The sequence below is a fragment of the Sitophilus oryzae genome, unplaced genomic scaffold (genome assembly GCF_002938485.1).
Source record: "Sitophilus oryzae breed Bouriz unplaced genomic scaffold, Soryzae_2.0 scaffold_552_pilon_pilon, whole genome shotgun sequence".
Taxonomy (NCBI): Eukaryota; Metazoa; Arthropoda; class Insecta; order Coleoptera; family Curculionidae; genus Sitophilus; species Sitophilus oryzae.
The window spans coordinates 806,278-826,291 of record NW_022147143.1 but is presented as its reverse complement, the minus strand read 5'-3'; the positions used below and the strand labels follow the sequence as shown (position 1 = coordinate 826,291).

General features: G+C 34.3%; 4 protein-coding genes across 11 annotated transcripts in view; 2 read left to right on the top strand and 2 right to left on the bottom strand.

The window, feature by feature from the left end:
- Positions 1-41: 41 nt before the first annotated feature.
- LOC115887141 (cathepsin L-like proteinase) lies at positions 42-697 on the bottom strand. The gene is made up of 2 exons (XM_030906480.1): positions 428-697; positions 42-351 (listed from the first exon to the last, which is right to left on the bottom strand). Exons 1-2 carry the CDS (start codon positions 533-535, stop codon positions 142-144), a joined length of 318 nt encoding a protein of 105 aa, XP_030762340.1. The 5' UTR covers positions 536-697; the 3' UTR covers positions 42-141.
- A 380-nt stretch (positions 698-1,077) lies between these two features.
- On the top strand, positions 1,078-2,669 carry LOC115887140 (transmembrane protein 199). Its single transcript, XM_030906479.1, has 5 exons — positions 1,078-1,101; positions 1,160-1,242; positions 1,303-1,491; positions 1,550-2,277; positions 2,332-2,669. Exons 4-5 carry the CDS (start codon positions 1,713-1,715, stop codon positions 2,577-2,579), a joined length of 813 nt encoding a protein of 270 aa, XP_030762339.1. The 5' UTR covers positions 1,078-1,101; positions 1,160-1,242; positions 1,303-1,491; positions 1,550-1,712; the 3' UTR covers positions 2,580-2,669.
- Positions 1,147-1,702, top strand: LOC115887171 (biogenesis of lysosome-related organelles complex 1 subunit 5-like). The gene is made up of 3 exons (XM_030906516.1): positions 1,147-1,242; positions 1,303-1,491; positions 1,550-1,702. Exons 1-3 carry the CDS (start codon positions 1,147-1,149, stop codon positions 1,700-1,702), a joined length of 438 nt encoding a protein of 145 aa, XP_030762376.1.
- A 1,874-nt stretch (positions 2,670-4,543) lies between the features above and the next one.
- LOC115887144 (twitchin) overlaps positions 4,544-20,014 on the bottom strand; it is a 64,268-nt gene continuing 48,797 nt past the window's right edge. For 7 of the 8 annotated variants that reach the window (XM_030906489.1, XM_030906482.1, XM_030906485.1 and 4 more), the window contains 7 exons: positions 18,808-19,977; positions 17,277-18,750; positions 16,990-17,216; positions 16,641-16,931; positions 15,915-16,580; positions 9,456-9,755; positions 4,544-5,696 (listed from right to left, as the gene is read on the bottom strand). In XM_030906489.1, the coding sequence (XP_030762349.1) occupies positions 5,062-5,696; positions 9,456-9,755; positions 15,915-16,580; positions 16,641-16,931; positions 16,990-17,216; positions 17,277-18,750; positions 18,808-19,977 (4,763 nt within the window). In that variant the 3' untranslated portion in view covers positions 4,544-5,061. Of the gene's footprint in view, positions 5,697-9,257; positions 9,331-9,455; positions 9,756-15,914; positions 16,581-16,640; positions 16,932-16,989; positions 17,217-17,276; positions 18,751-18,807; positions 19,978-20,014 lie in introns of all 8 variants that reach the window. The other variant, XR_004051015.1, reaches the window with a different exon arrangement.

The window sequence follows — 20,014 nt, the reverse complement described above, 5'->3', positions numbered from 1 at the left end:
TACATCAATTTTGTTTTTTCTTAAATAACTTTCTAAAGCCAGCAATTTTAACAAGTTTATTTAATTTTAGACATTCATTTAATTAGTTCTTTACTATAAAATCAGCGGTAATAAAATGTTTAACGTTAATATTAACAAAACTTAATGTCTTGGCCTTTTGAAACCTCCAGAAAACTGTTTTTTGAATTCCTCGTGAGTTAAATCCGCATATTTGTTTATTCCCAGGACAAAACTGACTTCTCCTTTTTCGTACTTCTTATTATGGTTTCTGATGAATTTCAAATTGTCTTGGAATATCTGAAATCGAAATGCCTCTTCTTCAGGTGACTGATATTCTTTGCTATGTACCAGCTAAAAAAATATATAAATAATATCATACATTTGATCATTGATTTTGTAAAACTTGTATTATATTTTAAATATATACCTTAAATTTTTCAAATTCTTCCTCGTCAGATAATAGCTCTGGAACCTTCAGTGGTGCACTCTCAAGAAGAACACAGAGTACACTGAAAATCAGTAGTTTTATAAACATTTTTAATCGGCTACTTGTAAAACAACTAAAACGAAGGATCGATGCGCTCTTAATGACAATGTTTGCCAAGAAATCTTTTTATAAATTCAATAAATAATTTGCTATTCATCTTAGTCTACCGTAGGTTACCAAAAAGTTCAAGGTGATAGCCTTCTTTCCTTTCATTTTATTCTTATAATTGAATACGTCGAATTCCAGTTTATTTTTTATTTAATTTTTTTTGTTACATTAATTTATTATTAATAGTTTGTTAGAAATATATTTTGTATTGCTTGTTGTAAATTAAATGATTCTACAAATCAACAAATAAGATTTGTAAGAAGTGTAATTAAGTTATCATATGTTTCGAATTCATGTTATATCTTATTTTTTAATTCATTATAAAAGCACAGGAACAGATACAAATTTGTATCTGTTCTGTGATAAAAGTACTGGACAGGTATGTATGGTATATTTATTTTTTTGATCAGCTCTGTATATTCCAAGATCTTCTGTGGTGGAGATGTCAAATGAAATAAATATTTTAGGTTAGAATTTTTTTAAAGCAATGTCAGATGTTTTGAAGGGTGCGGTTTTTTTAGATATTTCTTATTTAAACAATTAACCAATTAATGATTATTTTAGATATTAGTAATATTGGGAGCAGGCTCTTCGACCACAACGGCTTTTTATCAGGCGAGATCAATTTTCTGTTGAAAGAATTCGAGGTATAATTTTTGTAGGTTACACAAACAACTTCAAAAAGTGTTCAAAATTCCTGTTTTTAGGAGAAAAGAGGGGACGCAGAAGTTGATAATTTGTTTAATACTATCGAAAACATAACGGATATTAAGGATACTCACATTGATCAACTAAAAGAAACGATAAATGAGAGTCTTATTGAATCGAACCGACAATTAAGTGAAGCATTACAGTTGTGTGACCAATTTTCTACGTTACAGGAGAAAATTAGCAAGGTTTGCTTTTGATATATGTTTCAAAGTTATAATATATATAGTCAGATAATTATTTTAGGAATCGGATAAGAATTTTGAGAAGTGGAAAGAAGCCAGGACAAAATTTATGGATGAAATTCTTCCAAAATATTACGACATTAATAGAGACATAGCAGAAAAGCAGGAAGAGCTGAAGATATTTTATGGAAATTTAGAGAGAAAGTTGAATTGAAGTTCACAAAATGAGTTCCAATGTAGGTCAAATTGGAAATCCACAAATTTTTGTGATACCTTCAAACAAACTGAGAAATTATATATCTAATATCAGAGTGGGAGGTGATATGCCTGCTGGTATTAAAAATGTTGTTTTCAAAAATAAAACTAATCAGAAACCAACACAAAAACATTTTAAAATTGAGTATCTTGTAACTGAAGAAGATAAGAGATTTATAAAGGCTCTAACTGAAAATAGAGTGTTAGATTCAGTTAAAAGTAGTCAACCTGAGTTAAAAGTACAATCTGATGTTATTGATACAAATTCTAAATTGAGCCTGGAGGATCTCCACTGGCTCTATAAATATATAGCGGCCCAAAATAGGAGTAATGAGGAGAAAGTATACCTTCATGAATTGATCGAAAGCTCTGAAATACTGCTTCCTAAAAATGTAGAAATTCCAAGGAATGAAGAGCTAGAGAAACGATGTCAGAAACTTAAAGAAGAACAACAAAATCAAGAATATAAAAATATGATACGAAATGTGGACAATAACAGGAGAACATTACCTGAAGATACTATTGGATATCAGTGTAAGCTTATTATTTTTTAATGAGAGATATAAATAATAACATGCTTCTTTTTAGTACGTATGATGAACCAGCATCTCATAGCTATATTTCAGTTTATTATATCAGTTGCTGCTGCATTTGCCTTTGGTTTTGTTGGAATAGAATTGCTGACAGGCAGCTTAGACTTTGGATTTAGACTTCTGCTGGGCATAATATGCGGTCTCATTGTTGCAATAGCTGAGCTCTACTTCTTAGCAAAAAAATTAAACGAAGACTTGGAGTTTGAATATGCTTCCAAAAAAACAGATAAAAAAGTTAATTGAGTATTGTTTTTATGAGTTAGACTTTTTTTTTAGATAAGTTAGATATATGTTATTGAAAAAAAAATCAACAATAAAATTATGTTTTTGTTTCTTGTTGTTTGTTCTATTTTATTGTAAGTTTTATGTATTTAAAAAATACAAGGCGAAGTATTAGAAGGATAAAAATATTTTTGATACATGTGATGTCTTCAATTGGTAAGAAGTGGTTTAAATTTAATTAATCACATTTGGCATGCTTTAATTTATATGTTTTTACTGGAATATGTAATAAAACAATAAAAAATATGACTAATGTCTTTTATAGTACTCCTTCTAAGCCCCATTCTTTTTTCCTTCTACCATATAAACTGTTATTGATATTTTTATTAAGTACTTGATAGGTGACATAGGTATGTGATTTTTTCTACTGTTTGTTTATCTGTTTTTTGTCTATATAAGTACATTGAAAAATTATAATAGACAGAAAGTTATTTTGGTCAAGCCGCTGATCTTAATAAAATTTCAGGTATTAAGATTTTAAGATCATAAATCATTTCAAAACAAGGGTTTGAAAAATCAGATTTTTAACAAAATCAAGGCTCTTAAAAAATTTCAGCTTAATATATTTTAAATCTACATAAAATTTCCTACAAATACTGTAATTTTTAAAATTTTACCTTCGCTTTTACTCTTTTTCTAAGATCTCTGAAAATATATCAGGAATGGCCATAAATCATTTCAAAACAAGGGTTTGAAAAATCAAGTTTTTAACAAACTCGCAGCTCTTAAAAATTTTCAACTTAATATATTTTAAATCTATATAAAATTTTCTACAAATACTGTTATTTTCAAAATTTTACCTTCACTTTTACTATTTTTCTAAGATCTCTGAAAATATAGAAATGGCCATCATCTTAAATCATTTCAAAACAAAGGTTTGAAAAATCAGATTTTTAACAAAATCAAGGCTCTTAAAAAATTTCAGCTTAATATATTTTAAATCTACATAAAATTTCCTACAAATACTGTAATTTTTAAAATTTTACCTTCAATTTTACTCTTTTTCTAAGATCTCTGAAAATATATCAGGAATGGCCATCATCATAAATCATTTCAAAACAAGGGTTTGAAAAATCAAGTTTTTAACAAAATCACAGCTCTTAAAAAATTTCAGCTTAATATATTTTAAATCTACATAAAATTTCCTACAAATACTGTAATTTTTAAAATTTTACCTTCAATTTTACTCTTTTTCTAAGATCTCTGAAAATATATCAGGAATGGCCATCATCATAAATCATTTCAAAACAAGGGTTTTAAAAATCAAGTTTTTAACAAAATCAAAATGCTTAAAAAATTCCAGCTTAATATATTTTAAATCTACATAAAATTTCCTACAAATACTGTAATTTTCAAAATTTTACCTTCAATCTGACTATTTTTTTAAGATCTCTCAAATATGTCACAAATGGCCATCATCATAAATCATTTTAAAACAACGGTTTGGAAAATCAAGTTTTTAACAAAATCAAAACGCTTAAAAAATTCCAGCTTAATATATTTTAAATCTACATAAAACTTCCTACAAATACTGTAATTTTCAAAATTTTACCTTCACTTTTACTATTTTTTTAAGATCTCTGAAGATAGGTATGTCTAGGTAGTATATAGTAAGATAAGTATAGGTGAAAGTAGGTATGTATAGGTTGAATTCAAGGCGCAGAAGGCATCGAATGGAACTATGAATCTACTTTCGACCCTCAGCAACCCCTACTTAGGGGTAGTTTTTGTTCCGTTCTATAGTAAAGAACGGATTGTATTATCGATTCAGTAGAGATGTCTTATATCTAGAGGGGCAGAATGCATCGAATTGCAGTAGTTTCGATCCTTTGCAACTTCTAATTAGAGTTAGTTTTTGTTTTTAGTTAAATCAGAGAACACCAAAATAGATCTGATAGGAGTTATAATGAAATAAAACTCGATGGAAAAATAAAAATTATAGATTTATTTCTTTACAATAATATGATACAGTTTTGGTACGGCTTTGCACAAGCGACAATGCGTTTTCGTGTGATAATTTAAATACTGAACAATGATGGCTGAATGAAAATAATGGCTCAAGCACTTTCACGCTAAAATAAAGAAATCTCTTTTCATACCATTTAAACTAAATTATCGGCGATGGTTGCTCCACGTTCGAAACATGTAAATGTGCAATTTTGGCTCGGTTCCGGGAAAAATGACTCTTCAATCGAAGCAGCGCCAACGGCATCGTGATGGTATTAAAGTTGAGGATGCTGGAGATGCCACAAGCGCTTCTTCGTCAAAGAACCATCTTCCCACGGTGCTTAACGCTTTTATACAAAATCCTTACAAATAAATAAACGTTATTTATACAGTAATAATATACACAATGAATAAATGGAGCAAGTCGTTCATTAATGCGCGTCTTAAGGAAGCGCGGATCGAATCAGTAGCGTCAGTAAGTCAGAGAGAGAAAGCTTCAAAGCTGACCGGTTGGAACAACGTTGAGCGAGAATGCAGCGAATGTTTCGCCCTTTTTGCCGATGGCTTTGGCTTGGTATTGACCGATATCGTTCGAGTCGCACGAGACAATCTGCAGCGTGTATCTCTTTCCGTCTGCGGTGAATTTGTATTTTGCGCTGCTCTCCTTGATCTGTTTGCCGTCCTTCAGCCAGCTGATCTGTAAAGGTTCGTCTTCGGTTTCCGCTACGAAGGTGGCTGTTTCGCTGTCCGAAACCGTGGCGGAAATCGGGAATGTTTTGAACACAGGACTCTTGGGCTGGTCGCCCGGAACTACTACGTTCAACGTACAGCTGCTGAAGCTTTCGCCGGCGTCGTTGAAGGCCTCGCAGGTGTACACTCCCGAGTCTTCGGGGAAGATCTCTGCTATCACCAGCTTGTAGATGTTGGCTTCGTTCACGTACTGGAAGTCTTTGCTGGGCTTGATCTCTTTGTTGTTGTGCAGCCAGATCACGTCGAATTTGTCTGCTCCGATGATGCGGCAGGACACCGTCACCGGTTCACCGTCTTTCACGAAAGCCGACTCGAGATGGCTCACTATCGTTGGAGGCTTGTCTTCCGTCTTCTTTTTGCCGTTGGTTTGGTTGGTTAATACTGCAACAACAATATATTTTATTCTACAATGAAGTATACTAGATTATGCTAAATATTTACAAGACTGTGCAAGTGTTTGTCATACTAAGTCTACTTTATTTAAAATTATCTACGTCTGTATTTTAGTACTGTTATATTAGTAGCTAACTTAGAAGGCTGAATCTAAAGACACTAACTGAAATAGTTCCACACGTAAAATAACAGTCATGAGCTACATTAGGCTTAAGGTACGTCCATAGTGCACCGTCTTCCCGCTTCTCGCTTTATCTATATATAAAAAAAAAACGAAATTTGGTACGTTAGTACAGTACGTCTGTCCGTTCTGTAGCTACGGGGTATCCGTGAGAGGGGAAACGATATTCTCTCGATGTTTTTCGTAAAAAATTAGACGACCCAAGCAGCATTTGGACGTCGGGACAACGTTGTGTGACGCGACCAAACGTCGGGGCGCAACGTCGGTACAACCTCGTGCCAACCCTAGTCTGCACTAGTTTGGAGAATAATTTTTGGGTCGAAACGACGTTGGATACCGACGTTGGCTAGAAGCCTAATTTAGTACAATCTGCAACGTTGTTTAAAATCCTAATTCACAGAAATACAAAACTAATATGGCGTCTAAGTCGCGTTTTATCCCAAATTGGGATAATTATAGTAAAAATATTATTTTTATGGTTTAGTTAGAGACATATGTCAGATGGCAGTGAAGGAAAACAAAACAAAAGTATTTAAGTGTGGAGGATGTTTGAAGATCATAATTATTGAAACACTTTAACCGACTCTGTAACTCGTTACCCAAGGTAAAAAGTTAAACGCAAACAACTTTATTGATAAATGTATTGTTTCTACTTTAAAAAATACTAATGGGCCTTGAAATTAAAGAAGTTTTAAAAATTTTCTTGAATTTTTTTTTTAGTAAAATGAGAATAATTTATTCGCATTCGAAAAAATTGTTTCCGCGTATTTTTTAGGGTCAAATATTTCAAGTTAATGTATTCAAAAAGCAGGAATTGCTATTTTAAGAACGAAACATTTTCTTATTTAACAACATGGCGGCTTTAACTTTGTTGTTTTGGAGATTAAGATGGAGTAGTTCGAGTAGTCGCATACTGGACTAATAAAGTCGCAGTTCGGCCTTAACAGGTAGTATACTAGTCGCAAGATTGCCTAATTTAGTCATTCTAGAGTCTAGCTTGTGCCGCCCTCTATAATCTAAATAAACGAGGAAGTGTCGGTAATATATGTCGATGTATATTTAAATTTAGTTTTATATGTACCTTTCTTATGTCCCATTTTAATTAAGTTTTTTTTTTATAAAAACAAAAACAGCACTGAACTGTCTGACTGAACAGAACAATGAATTGAAAATTTAAGATTTAAGGTTATGGTTCAATACAGTTGCAAAAAGGTAGTGACTCGACGTCCTACCAACGTAAGAATAAGGAAATCTAAACAACGTTGGAATTAGTAAAACTGACGACGTTTGCATAACGTTGGAATAGGTCCTGAAACTGACGTCGGAAAATTCTATATTGTCCAACGTTGTAACTATGTTGTCCGAATCACCTAAAGATCACTTAAGCAAAAAAGGTTACAAGACAACGTTTATTCGACGTCGCAGAAGCTTCTACTTTGCTGTAGTACAAGTCCAACGTCGGCACAACGTTATAAAAACGTTTAAATTTATTTTAATACCTAAGGTAGGGAGCTAACTATTTTTTGTAACTAATCCAACGTTGTGTTTAGTAAACATGTGGTCGCAAGTCGTGAAAATGCTACTTGGGGACGCATCAATAAAAATTCGAGAAATTTGCAAGTAGCCAATAAAATGAGTGGGCGGAGCGATTTGCGGTGACGTACTCGACAAGTCGACGTATAAAATATATTGCTGTTTATTTAAATGTTTTTTGTCCGCATTCCTTTCGTAGACACAGATCCAGCAGACGCACTTTATATGACATTAATTATTAGGATTGATTGACGTATTCGATTGTTTTTCGTCACTTCCTGTTTCACCGGAAATTACTACAACTTTCGATTTTTAAATGGCACCCTCAGTATTTTTTACTTTATTCGATAGAAAATGACACTCTCAATAGAATGACATATCACATGTCAACTTTTGACAATTTCGCTTAAAAATAATTTGATACCACACACTTGGTATTTTGGGCCAAATTGTCGTTATGAACCGCATGTTACAATTTCAAATAAACCATATGCGAAAATGTCAAAAGTTGACATATGATGTGTCATTCTATTTGGAATGTCATTTTCTATGAAATAAAGTAAAATTATACCGAGGGTGCTATTTAAAAATCAAAAGTTGTAGTCCTTCCCGGTGAAACAAGAAGTGACGAAAAACAATCGAATACGTAAATCAATCTTAATTAATGTCATATACTAACATACCAAATGTCGTTTTTTTATCTGAAAAAATAAAAAAGTTATAGGGGGTGAGCCACTTTTGAGACGCATCCGGTATGCGGAAATATTCGTAATTTTTTTGAGGGTGAGCTATGAGTTGTGGATATATCGTAATATCAAATTGAGACCTATTAATTTCATAAACTTGGGTATTTATTTCTTGTTTCAGTTTAATATAAATACGATCACTAGCTAATAAAAGACATAATAGACTTTCAAGAAATAGTTCTATGCTGCGAAATGAGATATTCCAGCTTCTTGCAAGCGGTTGTTAATGGCTACTACCTGCTTCAATTGAGCAGGTTCGTAAAGCCGGTGCACTCTGGACATACCTTTAGACAAATATAAGTTCGTTAAGCACTATTTAAAGAGATACAACAGGCGATTGAGTCCGAAACCCCTCTAAAATATCTATTACAAAATTTCTAAATAAATATTTACTTGAAATACGTAAATTATTTTTAAATAGTGATGAGCGATCAAGTAACACAAATTGTTTTGAATGGTTCTAAGAACTGCTATATCACCAATATATGGTGATATAGCAGTTTATAAAACTCTTAAAAAACAATTTGTGTTACTTTGAAAATTAAAATATTCTTTTTAAAGTTTCTAGAGAGAATTCTGAATTATATTCTCTTAATTTTGTAATTTATATTTAAATAAGTTTTAGTGCCTTTTTTGAATAAAACAGGGTTACATGACGTAAATATCATCAATACAAACCAAAGTTTTCGTTACTTTTCAGAGAGTACACGCTATAAGGCAAGAAAGGTTTGGAAACCTGAAAAGCCGATCAAGTCGCGAACCCTTATAAAAAATATTAGCTTAACTAGTAGATTTATATTTTTTTATTTTATTCTAAGAATATATGCTAAGAAGTTTGTGAAGATCAGTATTAGTTTTCTTACTCAATATGATCTCTGTTACTTTTACTGTTTTTCACTAGTTGTTTGAAATGTCAATCCACACTTCAAATGAACCTGATGATGCTTAATCATTGTGTGATTTGACACAAAACCATTAGTGATGGGCATAATCGGATGATATTAATAATTAAAGAAAAAATAACTACGTTTGAATTGCTGAAACGACAACTAAAATAGATATCTAATTCGTGTAAATTTCTAGACTTACATTGACGCTCATTTTATAAATCCAAGGTACTTTAAAAGGGTTAAAGTTTCTTATCATTCCAATGAACCCATCACTGGCAAAAATAGAGAAAATATAATTAAAAATACGTTCGGATAGCATCGTTTTATTATATGTTGAGGGATTTTGAATTTTGTTTTAGTTTTTTCTGCTTATTCAAATACTCTCGAAGATTCTTACTTTTAATTTTCAGGTTACAAGTGGTATCAGCTGTTCCCATCGAATTTGTAGCCTTGCACACATATGCTCCCTCATCTTCAGGGTAAACTTCGTTTATGTGTAATTTGGCGATGCCATTTTTATATTTGAGATCGATTACTTCAGATGAGCTCAGTTGTTTTCCGTTCTTTGTCCATACGACTTGCGGTTCTGGATCACCCTGTACATGAGCTGTTAGGGTGAGACTATCTCCGTCATTTACAGTCAAGTCGTTCAATCCTTTCGTGAATTGAGGGGGTCCCATGGTGGAATCTGGAGGAACTACATAGAAAAATAATTTTATATTTTGATATTACAATTTTATTATAAACACCTGTTTTATTAAATTTATTAATATTTACTAGTAGTGGGAACTATCGAATGAATACTATCGAAACATTCGATAGTTGCAATTCATTCGAATAATTCGATAGTTAGTAAGAAAACATTCGTTGAAAACTATTCGAATAAAAATTATCGAATAGATCCGTCATCTGCCTTGAAATATTGTATTCTAGTAATTCGGCAGCAAAAACCATTCATTTATAAAATTCATTCATTTATGAAATTCATTTATTCGTCAGGATCGATTATAATAAAATATTAACTGAATTTTAGTTGTCGCCCGGCGATGTAGGTTTCTTTCCGAGAAACCCGACAGCGGACGGTGGCAATGCTATGAAAGAAGCCGGCATCTTTGATTTTTTGCGGAGTCAGACATAGATAAGGACACATTATTTTTTTCATTGAGGTGCTAGTATTTACACAAAAAATACATTATGAAGGGCGCTGTTGCCATATTTTGGTATTAGTTGATATTAGCGAAGAATATTATTGTTTGGCTTTAGTTAGTTAGGGATAGTATGTCTATACATATATTCTGCATTTTTTTTATTAATATTCTGTTGTTACACTGCAATAATACTTGTTATTTTGGATGTAAGAAAATGATGTTTAATGTTTTTAAGCAAAGACTGGTTTAATAAATAATAATAACAGTAATAATTTGTTATACCTATTAACAACAAAATTTAAAATGATTTAATATAAATATTTTTTTAAGTAGTAGCAAAATATAAACAACAAATTAGATGTCAAAATTATTTATATTAGATCCTATTTAAAAATAATATAGTCTCTAAATTTTTTGGCAACGTTGGTTTATTAAATAATAATAATTACAGAACTAATTTGTTATATTAACAACAAATTTTAAAATCATGAAATATAAAACATTTATTAATTTTCTAAGCATGCAGTGTAATGGAACGAAAATATAAATAAAAAATTAGAAATCAAAATTATTTATATTAGGTGCTTTATGTTACTATTTAAAAATTATATTTACTTTTACTGGCATTTACTTTAAAAAATAAATGAAATATTTCTTCGCAAAAAACTACATGTAAGAGAATTAGCATAAACAAAATACAAACATCGTTAACTTTTTTTTTAAATTGGCACGTGTAAAAGTTTCATTTTAATTTTCTCACCCCATAGTTTGAGTTCGATAACCATTTACTTAACCACATTAATTAAATATGATTATAGTTCAACTAATTCATATTATTAAAACATCTAAAATACAAATATGTATTTTTAAAATTAATTGTAAGAAGTTCATCTCATCTCTCTTAAAAATTGCTACTTCTCAAAATTTCCCATTAAAAAATAGACCATATACCATATAAAATTAAATAATTGAAAGATCGGACTACGGAAAACCACACAAATTTTCGGAAAAATTTTGACCACCTCCACATGCACACAATCGTCAATAAATAAAATTAAAAAATAACTACTATTTTAGTATTTTAACTATTTTAATAAACGCAAAAATAGCACAGTATTTATACGGCAAAGTTATAAAAATTTGGAAGAACTAATAATGCACTGACGCATACAAAAATCAAACGAATACTAAATTTCATTTATCAAAAGCATTCGATAGTCGTGGCGCAACGATAACCATTTGGTCGCACGGCGAGGTTGTCACATATGCTTTAGTATACAAATGAATGAATGATTTTATTCGAATAAAACCATTCGATAGTTGAAATCATTCATTCATTAACCATTCGATAGTCTAATTCATTCGATAGTTCCCATCGCTAATATTTACTAACGATTTGTGAATTTACAAAAGTAATTGTAATAGACTATTACAAATAGTTTGTATAAATTTACTGTAATAAAATGTTTTTATTTGTTGGTACTGTACAGGTTGTCCCAGAAATAAGTGCAAGTATTTAAGATCTCGATAAAAGAAACATATTGTCTCTTTATAGTTTTTCAAATAAGTCCAAAACTACTTTGAAAATTTCCAAAAAAATGATTTTTTGCTCAAATTTTGATAACCACTGGCCCTTTTCTGGATTTTCTTTCTTGAAAATTTAATCTACTACCTATGTTGCCATATTATCAAGAAATTATGTTTTTTAACTAGAAACTAAAAAAAATCCAAAATCCAGAATTTCCACAATTTTTTTTCACGAAAAAAAACACATATATGCGTGTTTCTGGGGTTGAACTATATACCAGTTAAAATACTTGCACCTATTTCTGGGACACCTTGTATAGTAATAGTACAAGAAGTTGGCAATTTTAAATTATAAATTTACAATGAATAAATAAATTTACTACGAGATATTTTAACCCATTTTCTAAATAAATTCACAAAGAATATTGGTCAATATAAAGATATATTATAACATATTTATATACATGCCACACAAATTAGCCATATAGCGATTTTACCACAGACTATACAGATTATAATCTTTGTTTTTTCTTTATTGTTTTTCGTGGTTCCAATTTTCGGAATCGGGCACTAGTTAGGTGACTAGTTTGCGCACATAGCACGCCCACTTATGGCCTCTAAAATTGTGCACAGCGCCTGACCGGCACAGTTATTAGAGAGATATCGGAAAACCGAATAGCGTCATGCAGTATTTACGCGTACCTTATCATGGTTACGATATGCGCGAGTCAATTTTTAACGCAAAACCCGCTAATAACGGTAAACCGCCTGACGTTATTTGCGGATCAATTACACCAAGCGCTATTTCTAAATAACGTTTAAAAATTGCTTAAATGGGCATTTTATGTTATGTTTGATTTTTTTAGGTTATGTTTGAGTTGTTTTGAATTATTACTTTAGTTTTATTAGGTAATTTGATATTTAAGTAGCTGGGATTAGTTTTAATTAAATAAATATGGCCCAAAATATGGATTCAATCTCTTCCAATATTAAAGAACCTCTAAAGAGGCTTAGGTTTACAGCAGAGGACGACTTAGCCCTTCTAAGAGAATTTGTTGCTTGTTGCCCTAAACCCACTGGCAGACGTTGAACAATAAAGCACTGGAAATAAGCACTTTAGCCCTTTAGTTATAAAATACCTAGTAAACAAAACAATTTCAAAGTTAGGTTAAGTTTAAATAGCGGACGCGACGCGAACAAAATCCTTTCCGATCCGATAACTATAAATGAAGAGAATTAATACAGGTGAATACCACCTCACGTAAAGGAAATAACACCTGGCCTTATTAACCTCCATGCACGCTATTCGGTTTAGCGATATCTCTCTATTTTTTTTGTTATTTTACGCGAGTTTATTTTTGCGCACAGGAAATTTTACTCGTTTGCACATCATCATAAAAAACAATTTTCGTACCACGAATTAGGGACAAGATTTTTATCTGTATACTTAGAGGATACCTAATCTGTGATTTTACAAACGAGTTGTAAAACTAAAAAACGGATGGTAAATCTACTACAATTATCTATGGCAAGAAATGACCCTCAATATTGTTATTAAATTCACAAATTATATATATATATATTATTATAGCAGGCGACTTGAATGGGAGAGTAGGCAGAAAAGAAAATGATAGCGTAATAGGAAGATTTGGAGAAGAAATAACCAACGATAACGGTGAAAGAGTCATAGAAATATGCGAACTAAACGACCTCAAAGTAACAAATGGGTTCTTCAGACATAAGGATATCCACAGATACACCTGGACACAAGAAACGAGAGAACTCAAATCTATAATAGATTACATTATCATACGAAGAAGATCTACAATTAAAATAAGGGACGTCCGAGTACAGCGAGGGGCAGAATGCGGAAGCGACCACAGATTATTACTAGCTAAAATGGAATTCCCTTGGATGAATAGAAAAACGAACAACATTGAAGGAACACCGATAGAAATACAAAAAAGAAAACCACTAAAAATACAATTATTACAGGATGAATCCACACGACATCTATACCAAACAAGACTTGACCAGAAACTCATAGAATTTAGATACGATGATAACATGGAAGACACATACCAGCACATCAAAGAAAGTATGCTACAGGCAGGGATGGAAGCCCTCGGAGAAGTAGAAGGAAAACAACGACCTTTCGAATACAATCTTAGTGAAACGACGATTAACGAAATTAAATGTAAAAAACAACTGTACAATAAATGGCTGAGTACCAGGAATGAAGATGACTACAAAAAATATAGAGAAAAAAACAGAGACGTTAAAGGGATGGTAAACAGAGAGAAAAACGAAAATTGGGAAAAAACCTGCCAGAACTTGGACCAATATATCGGTGGAGCTAGAAGATCAGAAGCATGGAGAGTGATTAAGGAATTGAGATCCGATAGGAAAGAAAGATCATACATATCATACATTGAACCTGAGAAGTGGAAAGATCACTACAAAGATTTACTCACGGAAACAAGACAAAAGTTTATAGAGGAAAGACAAGAAGAAGAGGGACAACCTAGAGCACAACATATACCTATAACAATAGAAGATATACGAAAGGCAATTAAAACAATAAAAAACAAAAAAGCAGGAGGACCAGGGGACATCGCACCAGAGCTCATAAAATGCGGCACAGAAAAATTATTCAGAATCATACATGGAATGTTTGGGAAAGCAATAAATGGACATAACATACCAGACGAATGGAAGGAAGCACAGCTAACATCGATTTTCAAAAAAGGAGATAGAAGACAGTGCGATAACTATCGAGGGATCAGTGTCATAGCAACCATGGGGAGGCTATATGGTAGAGTACTGAGAGACAAATTAGAACAGAACATACAAGGAAAAATCGGAGAAGAACAAGCAGGTTTTACAGCAGGGAGATCATGCATAGATCATATTTACACGATCCAACAATTATTGGAGAAAAAAAAAGCAAAGAACAAACCAGTACACTTAGCATTCATCGATTTAAAGAAGGCCTATGACACTGTACCCAGGAAAGAACTATGGAAAGCGATGGAAAGACTGGACATACCGATAACACTCACAAATGCAATGAAGACTTTATATAGGAACAACAAAATACACATAAAAGTAGGGAACAAGATAGTAAACAGCTTAACAACATCGAAGGGGCTGCTCCAGGGATGTCCAACATCGCCAACATTATTTAAAATATTTCTGGAACATGCACTGACAACCTGGAAACGCAAATGTGAAGGTATGGGAATCCCTCTAAGAAATGAACATCTTTACACGCTCTGCTTTGCAGATGACCAGGTGGTGATGGCCCAGGATGAGGAAGATCTAAGTTATATGCTCAGGAAGCTAAATGAAGAGTATGAAAAAGTAGGACTAGAAATAAACCTGAAGAAAACCATGTACATGACAACAGAGGAAGATACAGCTGATTTACAAATAGAAGACCACCTGGAAATAAAGGGAACCAATAACTTTAAATACCTGGGATTTACACTATCGAAAAACGCAACTACGGAAGAAGATATAAATGTCAGACTTGGACAGACAAGATCCTGTATACAACAACTGCACTCCGTTATCTGGGATAGAAATATCAGGAAAAAGACTAAAACATTGATATATGAAACAATTATTCAGAGTATCATGACATATGCAGCAGAAGTATGGGTCATAAACAAAAACAACCAAAGAAAAATTCTGGCCACCGAAATGATGTATTGGAGAAGATGCTGTGGACTAACCAGAAGAGACCGAGTCACGAATGAGGAAATAAGAAGAAGAATGGGGAGAAAGACCGACGTCTTAAAGTACATAGAAACGAAAAGATTGGTATGGTACGGTCATGTTAGAAGGGCGGAAAATAGATGGATTAACAGAGTGACAGAGTGGAGCCCGATTGGAAGAAGAAAGCGAGGGCGGCCAAGAAGATCATGGCGAGATGAAGTGGACGAGTCTATGCATCGGAGAGGACTACGAGAGGGAACATGGGATGATCGAGACGAATGGAGGACCCGGTTGATGGAAGGAAGGCAGCCAGAGCTGTAGAATCCTTTATATATATATTATATATATATATATATATATATATATATATATATATATATATATATATATATATATATATATATATAAATTCACAAATTAAATTTTTCAGTGAAGGATAGTATTTTTAAAATTCTACTTACGGGCAAGCTCCTTGGTAGCACTTCGAGATCTATTGGGGCTACCGGTTGAATCTAACCTACCATATTTCCTAGGACGTCTCTCACCATCACCCACGCTAAGCGTGGACGACGAGTGTGCCAAACTATTCGTGCTAGCGTTTGCCGATCTCGGTTGAATAGGATTAGGTTGCGTCACTTGTTTTTTGATCGTCACTGGAATCGGTGCAGGTTTAATCGGGTTCTCGATGTACTTCCTGTCTCCAGAATGTAATATTCTTTCCGCCATTTTCGTTTGTTCTTCAGTACTGGTCGCTCCTTCGACGATAACCACGCAAGAAGTCTCGTCTTGTCCGTGCTTGTTCGTAGCCACGCAAGTATATTTTCCAGAGTCTGACGGTCTGCAACCTTGGATCTCCATTGTAACCACACCATCGGAACTTGACATGGAGTATTCGTATTTACTGAGCTCGCGTTTGTCTTTGTACCATTTGACTGTAGGGAAGGGTTTACCGCTCAGGCAACATAAAAGCTTGCAGGTGTCTCGCTCTTGCATGACACGGGGTCTGAGTAAGAACGTGAAGCTGGGAGCGCACTCTTGTTCTTCTTGCCAGAAGGTGTACGGTAAAGGTTCTCGTCTTCGGATTACTGGGGCTTCAGGTTTGTATTCTGGGACAACTGTTGGCAGTGCTGTAATTATAGAAATATATATTAATTGTAATATGGATATAAAATAAATACTAAGCGTACGTTGAACGTTAAGGAACACAACTTCTTCTCTAGCTCCGTAGTGATTTTCTGCCCTAATAATATATTCTCCCCGGTCTGATAATTTAGCTCTGTTAATTACAAAGTAATAATCGTCACCAGCATATCGTTTCATATATTTGACACTCTGTCTTAGTTCGACATTATTGTGGTACCAACTGACTGTAGGTGCAGCAACACCAATAACTCTGCAGTAGAACTTGACGCTTTGGCCTTCGTAGCAGAATGCACTTTGAGGTTTAATAACAAATCGAGGTGCAGCTTGTCTGCGATCTGCAAGTAAAAATAGTAAAATAAAAACTGAATATTTAAAAAATTAGATTGTTCTAACCGAAATATGTGTCGTGGATTTTGTATTTTTCAATAAGCAGTTTACGCAATGAAGAGTATTCTGATAAGCGTCCAATTGGAAGGGCAAATGAGTCCCATGCATCATATTTGGCGCGGATTCTGTCTCTAAGACTCAAATATTTCGATTGGTCAATTGAACTGGTCCTGTCGCTATGGTCACCGGAAAGCCAGGCGTGTAAAAGACACTCTTGAGCTGTCATACGTTTCCTACAATAAAAATTAGTTTAAGTTTTATTTAAGAGATTGAAATAATTCATATGAACGTACTCTTTATTCTTAAGGAGTAGTCTACGAATGAAATCTTTTCCTTCCTCCGAGACATTGGAAAATGCTTCTTCATCAAAGTCCCAATCGCAAGCCTTGACGTTCTTAAGCGTTTCGATGTCGTTTTCACCAGCGAATGGTGATAAGCCACTAAGCAAAACGTAAGCCAGGACACCTACCGCCCACATGTCAGTATAGAATCCAACTGGTTCCCTTTCAACAATTTCTGGAGCAGCAAATTCAGCTGTGCCAGTTGAGATCTTAACCACTTCGTTGGGATCTAATTTCGTAGCCAGTCCAAAATCGATAAGTTTAATATTTGTGCCTTTACGTGTTTGACACATGATGTTCTCTGGCTTAATATCTAAATGAATAATATTCTTTTCGTGCATATGTTTGATGCCTTCGCAAATCTGTCTCATGTAATTAATAACTTCAGCCTCCGACATAGTGTAGCCTTCGGCAGTAATGCGTTCAAAGAGTTCACCGCCAGATAGGAATTCGTAAATAAGAACCATCTCGTCGTCATCCTCAAAGGCGTCGTGAAGATTGATCAGTTTAGGGTGATGAAGCTGGTTCATGATGTCAATTTCCTTGCGGATCAGTTCTTTTTCCATTGCGTGCGACACGGGAATGAATTTAGCGGCAAATATGTTGCCAGTCTTACGTTCACGACATCTGTGAACCACTCCGAATGCGCCTGTGCCAATTTCTTCTAAAATATCGTAATCGTCGTATACGCTGCGAGTTTTGATTTCAACGGGCTGAGGAACGAATTTAGAGTATATATCAAAGACGTAGTTGTCATAGTCTTTGATAGGTTCCTTATGAGATTCTCTAATCTTTTTGCCGGTTTCGTCCACTTCATATTTCCTTTTCTCCACCTTCTTCTTGGCAGTGTCTTTCATGGTAATCAGCGTACTAACTTCGGATGGATCAGACCGCCCGTAAATGTTTTCTGCGTAAACTCTGAATTCATATTGGTGTCCTGGAGTTAATCCGCTAACAGCCATGGTGGTTAATCGAGTATTACCGACGCGAATCCAAGTAGAAAGAGGGTGTTCCCGTCTCTCCACCATGTAATTAGTGATGTTACTACCTCCATCCCAAACAGGAGCCTTCCATGATAATGCCAGAGAATCAGTACCAATATTATCGACAGCTGGGAACCTTGGAGGGTCAGGACGATCGGCGATTTGAATTTTAATAATAGCAGTATCTTGGCCAAGCTCATTTTCCGCTGTAATTCTGTATGGCCCGCTGTCTAACTTGCTTGCGTCACGAATAGTAAGGATTGCATGCCTGTCTTTAACTTCAACGTGATAGTGACCTCCGGATTCGATAACTTCACCTTCTCTAACCCAGGTAATTTTAGGCCTGGGGAAACCAGTAAACGGAATCTTAATAATGACGTTCTCGCCTTTATCAAAGTATGCAGTGTCACGGAATCGTGGTGGAATGTTCAGTTTGGGCGCAGCTGTAAAAGAAATATCAATTTAGACAATTTGAATCATTAAAATTTTAGTAAACTTACTCATTATTAATAATTCAGCTCTAGTAGATTTAACTCCAGCCTTGTTAGCAGCTCTGCACACGTATTCGTCGGCGTCTTCTCCGAATACGTCATGGATGACAAGATGATGGACCTCTCCTTCGCTGTAGATGTGATAACGTGAACCATTAGTAATTTCTCTGGCTCCCTTGTACCACGTAATTGTAGGGGCAGGTACACCAGTTATAGTACACTCGAATTTGGCATTGTGATTTTGGATGCACTGAGCGTTCTTCAATGGTCTGATGATTTCTGGAGGCGTTGGAGCTAGTGGGTCTTTAATAACAACCGATGTCGAAGCTGATGATGGTTCAGAAAGACCAGCAATGTTCTGGGCGAAAACCCTGAATTCATATTGACGACCTTCGATAAGATTGGATATGTTGATTTGTGTAGGTAGGCAAAGCGATACGTTAACTCGTTGCCAAGCAAGTTGACCAACTTCTCGCTTGTCTATCCAGTATCCTTGTACACGAGCTCCTCCATCGTTTTCGGGTTTAGTCCATTCAAGGTTGACGAAATCTCCTCCGACTTGTGTAACGACAGGTATGCCAGGTGGTGACGGTGGGTCGAATGGTGCTTTAGCCCGAACAGGGTTAACTCCTTCTAATGGTGGTCCCATTCCATTATCGTTAACAGCCATGACTCTGAAGAGATATTCCTGTCCTTCAGTTAGACCTTGGACAGTAAATGATGTGTCTCTACATGAACTGGAAACGGTTATCCAGTGTGTGCCAGTAATGTCTTTCCTTTCTACAACGTAGTGTGTTACACGAAGTCCTCCGTCATAGCTTGGTGGTTTCCAGCTAAGCGTGCAAGTGTGTTTAGTAATATCTGTAGTTTCAAGAGGTCCATTCGGTGGTCCGGGTAAACCAGTGATGTATACAGGGAAGCTTCCAGATGCGCTTCCACTGTCATTCTTAACAGTAAGATTGTAGCTTCCAGCGTCAGATTTCTTAATGTCCTTTATAAAGATTATGATGTAATCGTCAAACACCGTAAAGCGGATGTGAGAATCATCATCAATCTTCTGGCCGTTCTTTGACAAGCTGACGTCCAAAGGCTGGTCTCCAGAATAATATATCTTGATCTTTGTATTATCACCTTCGGCCAAGTACAAATCTCCAGGTAGTCTTTCAATTCTTGGCGGATCTAAAAATAAAGTAAAATAATAATATATAATTTTTTA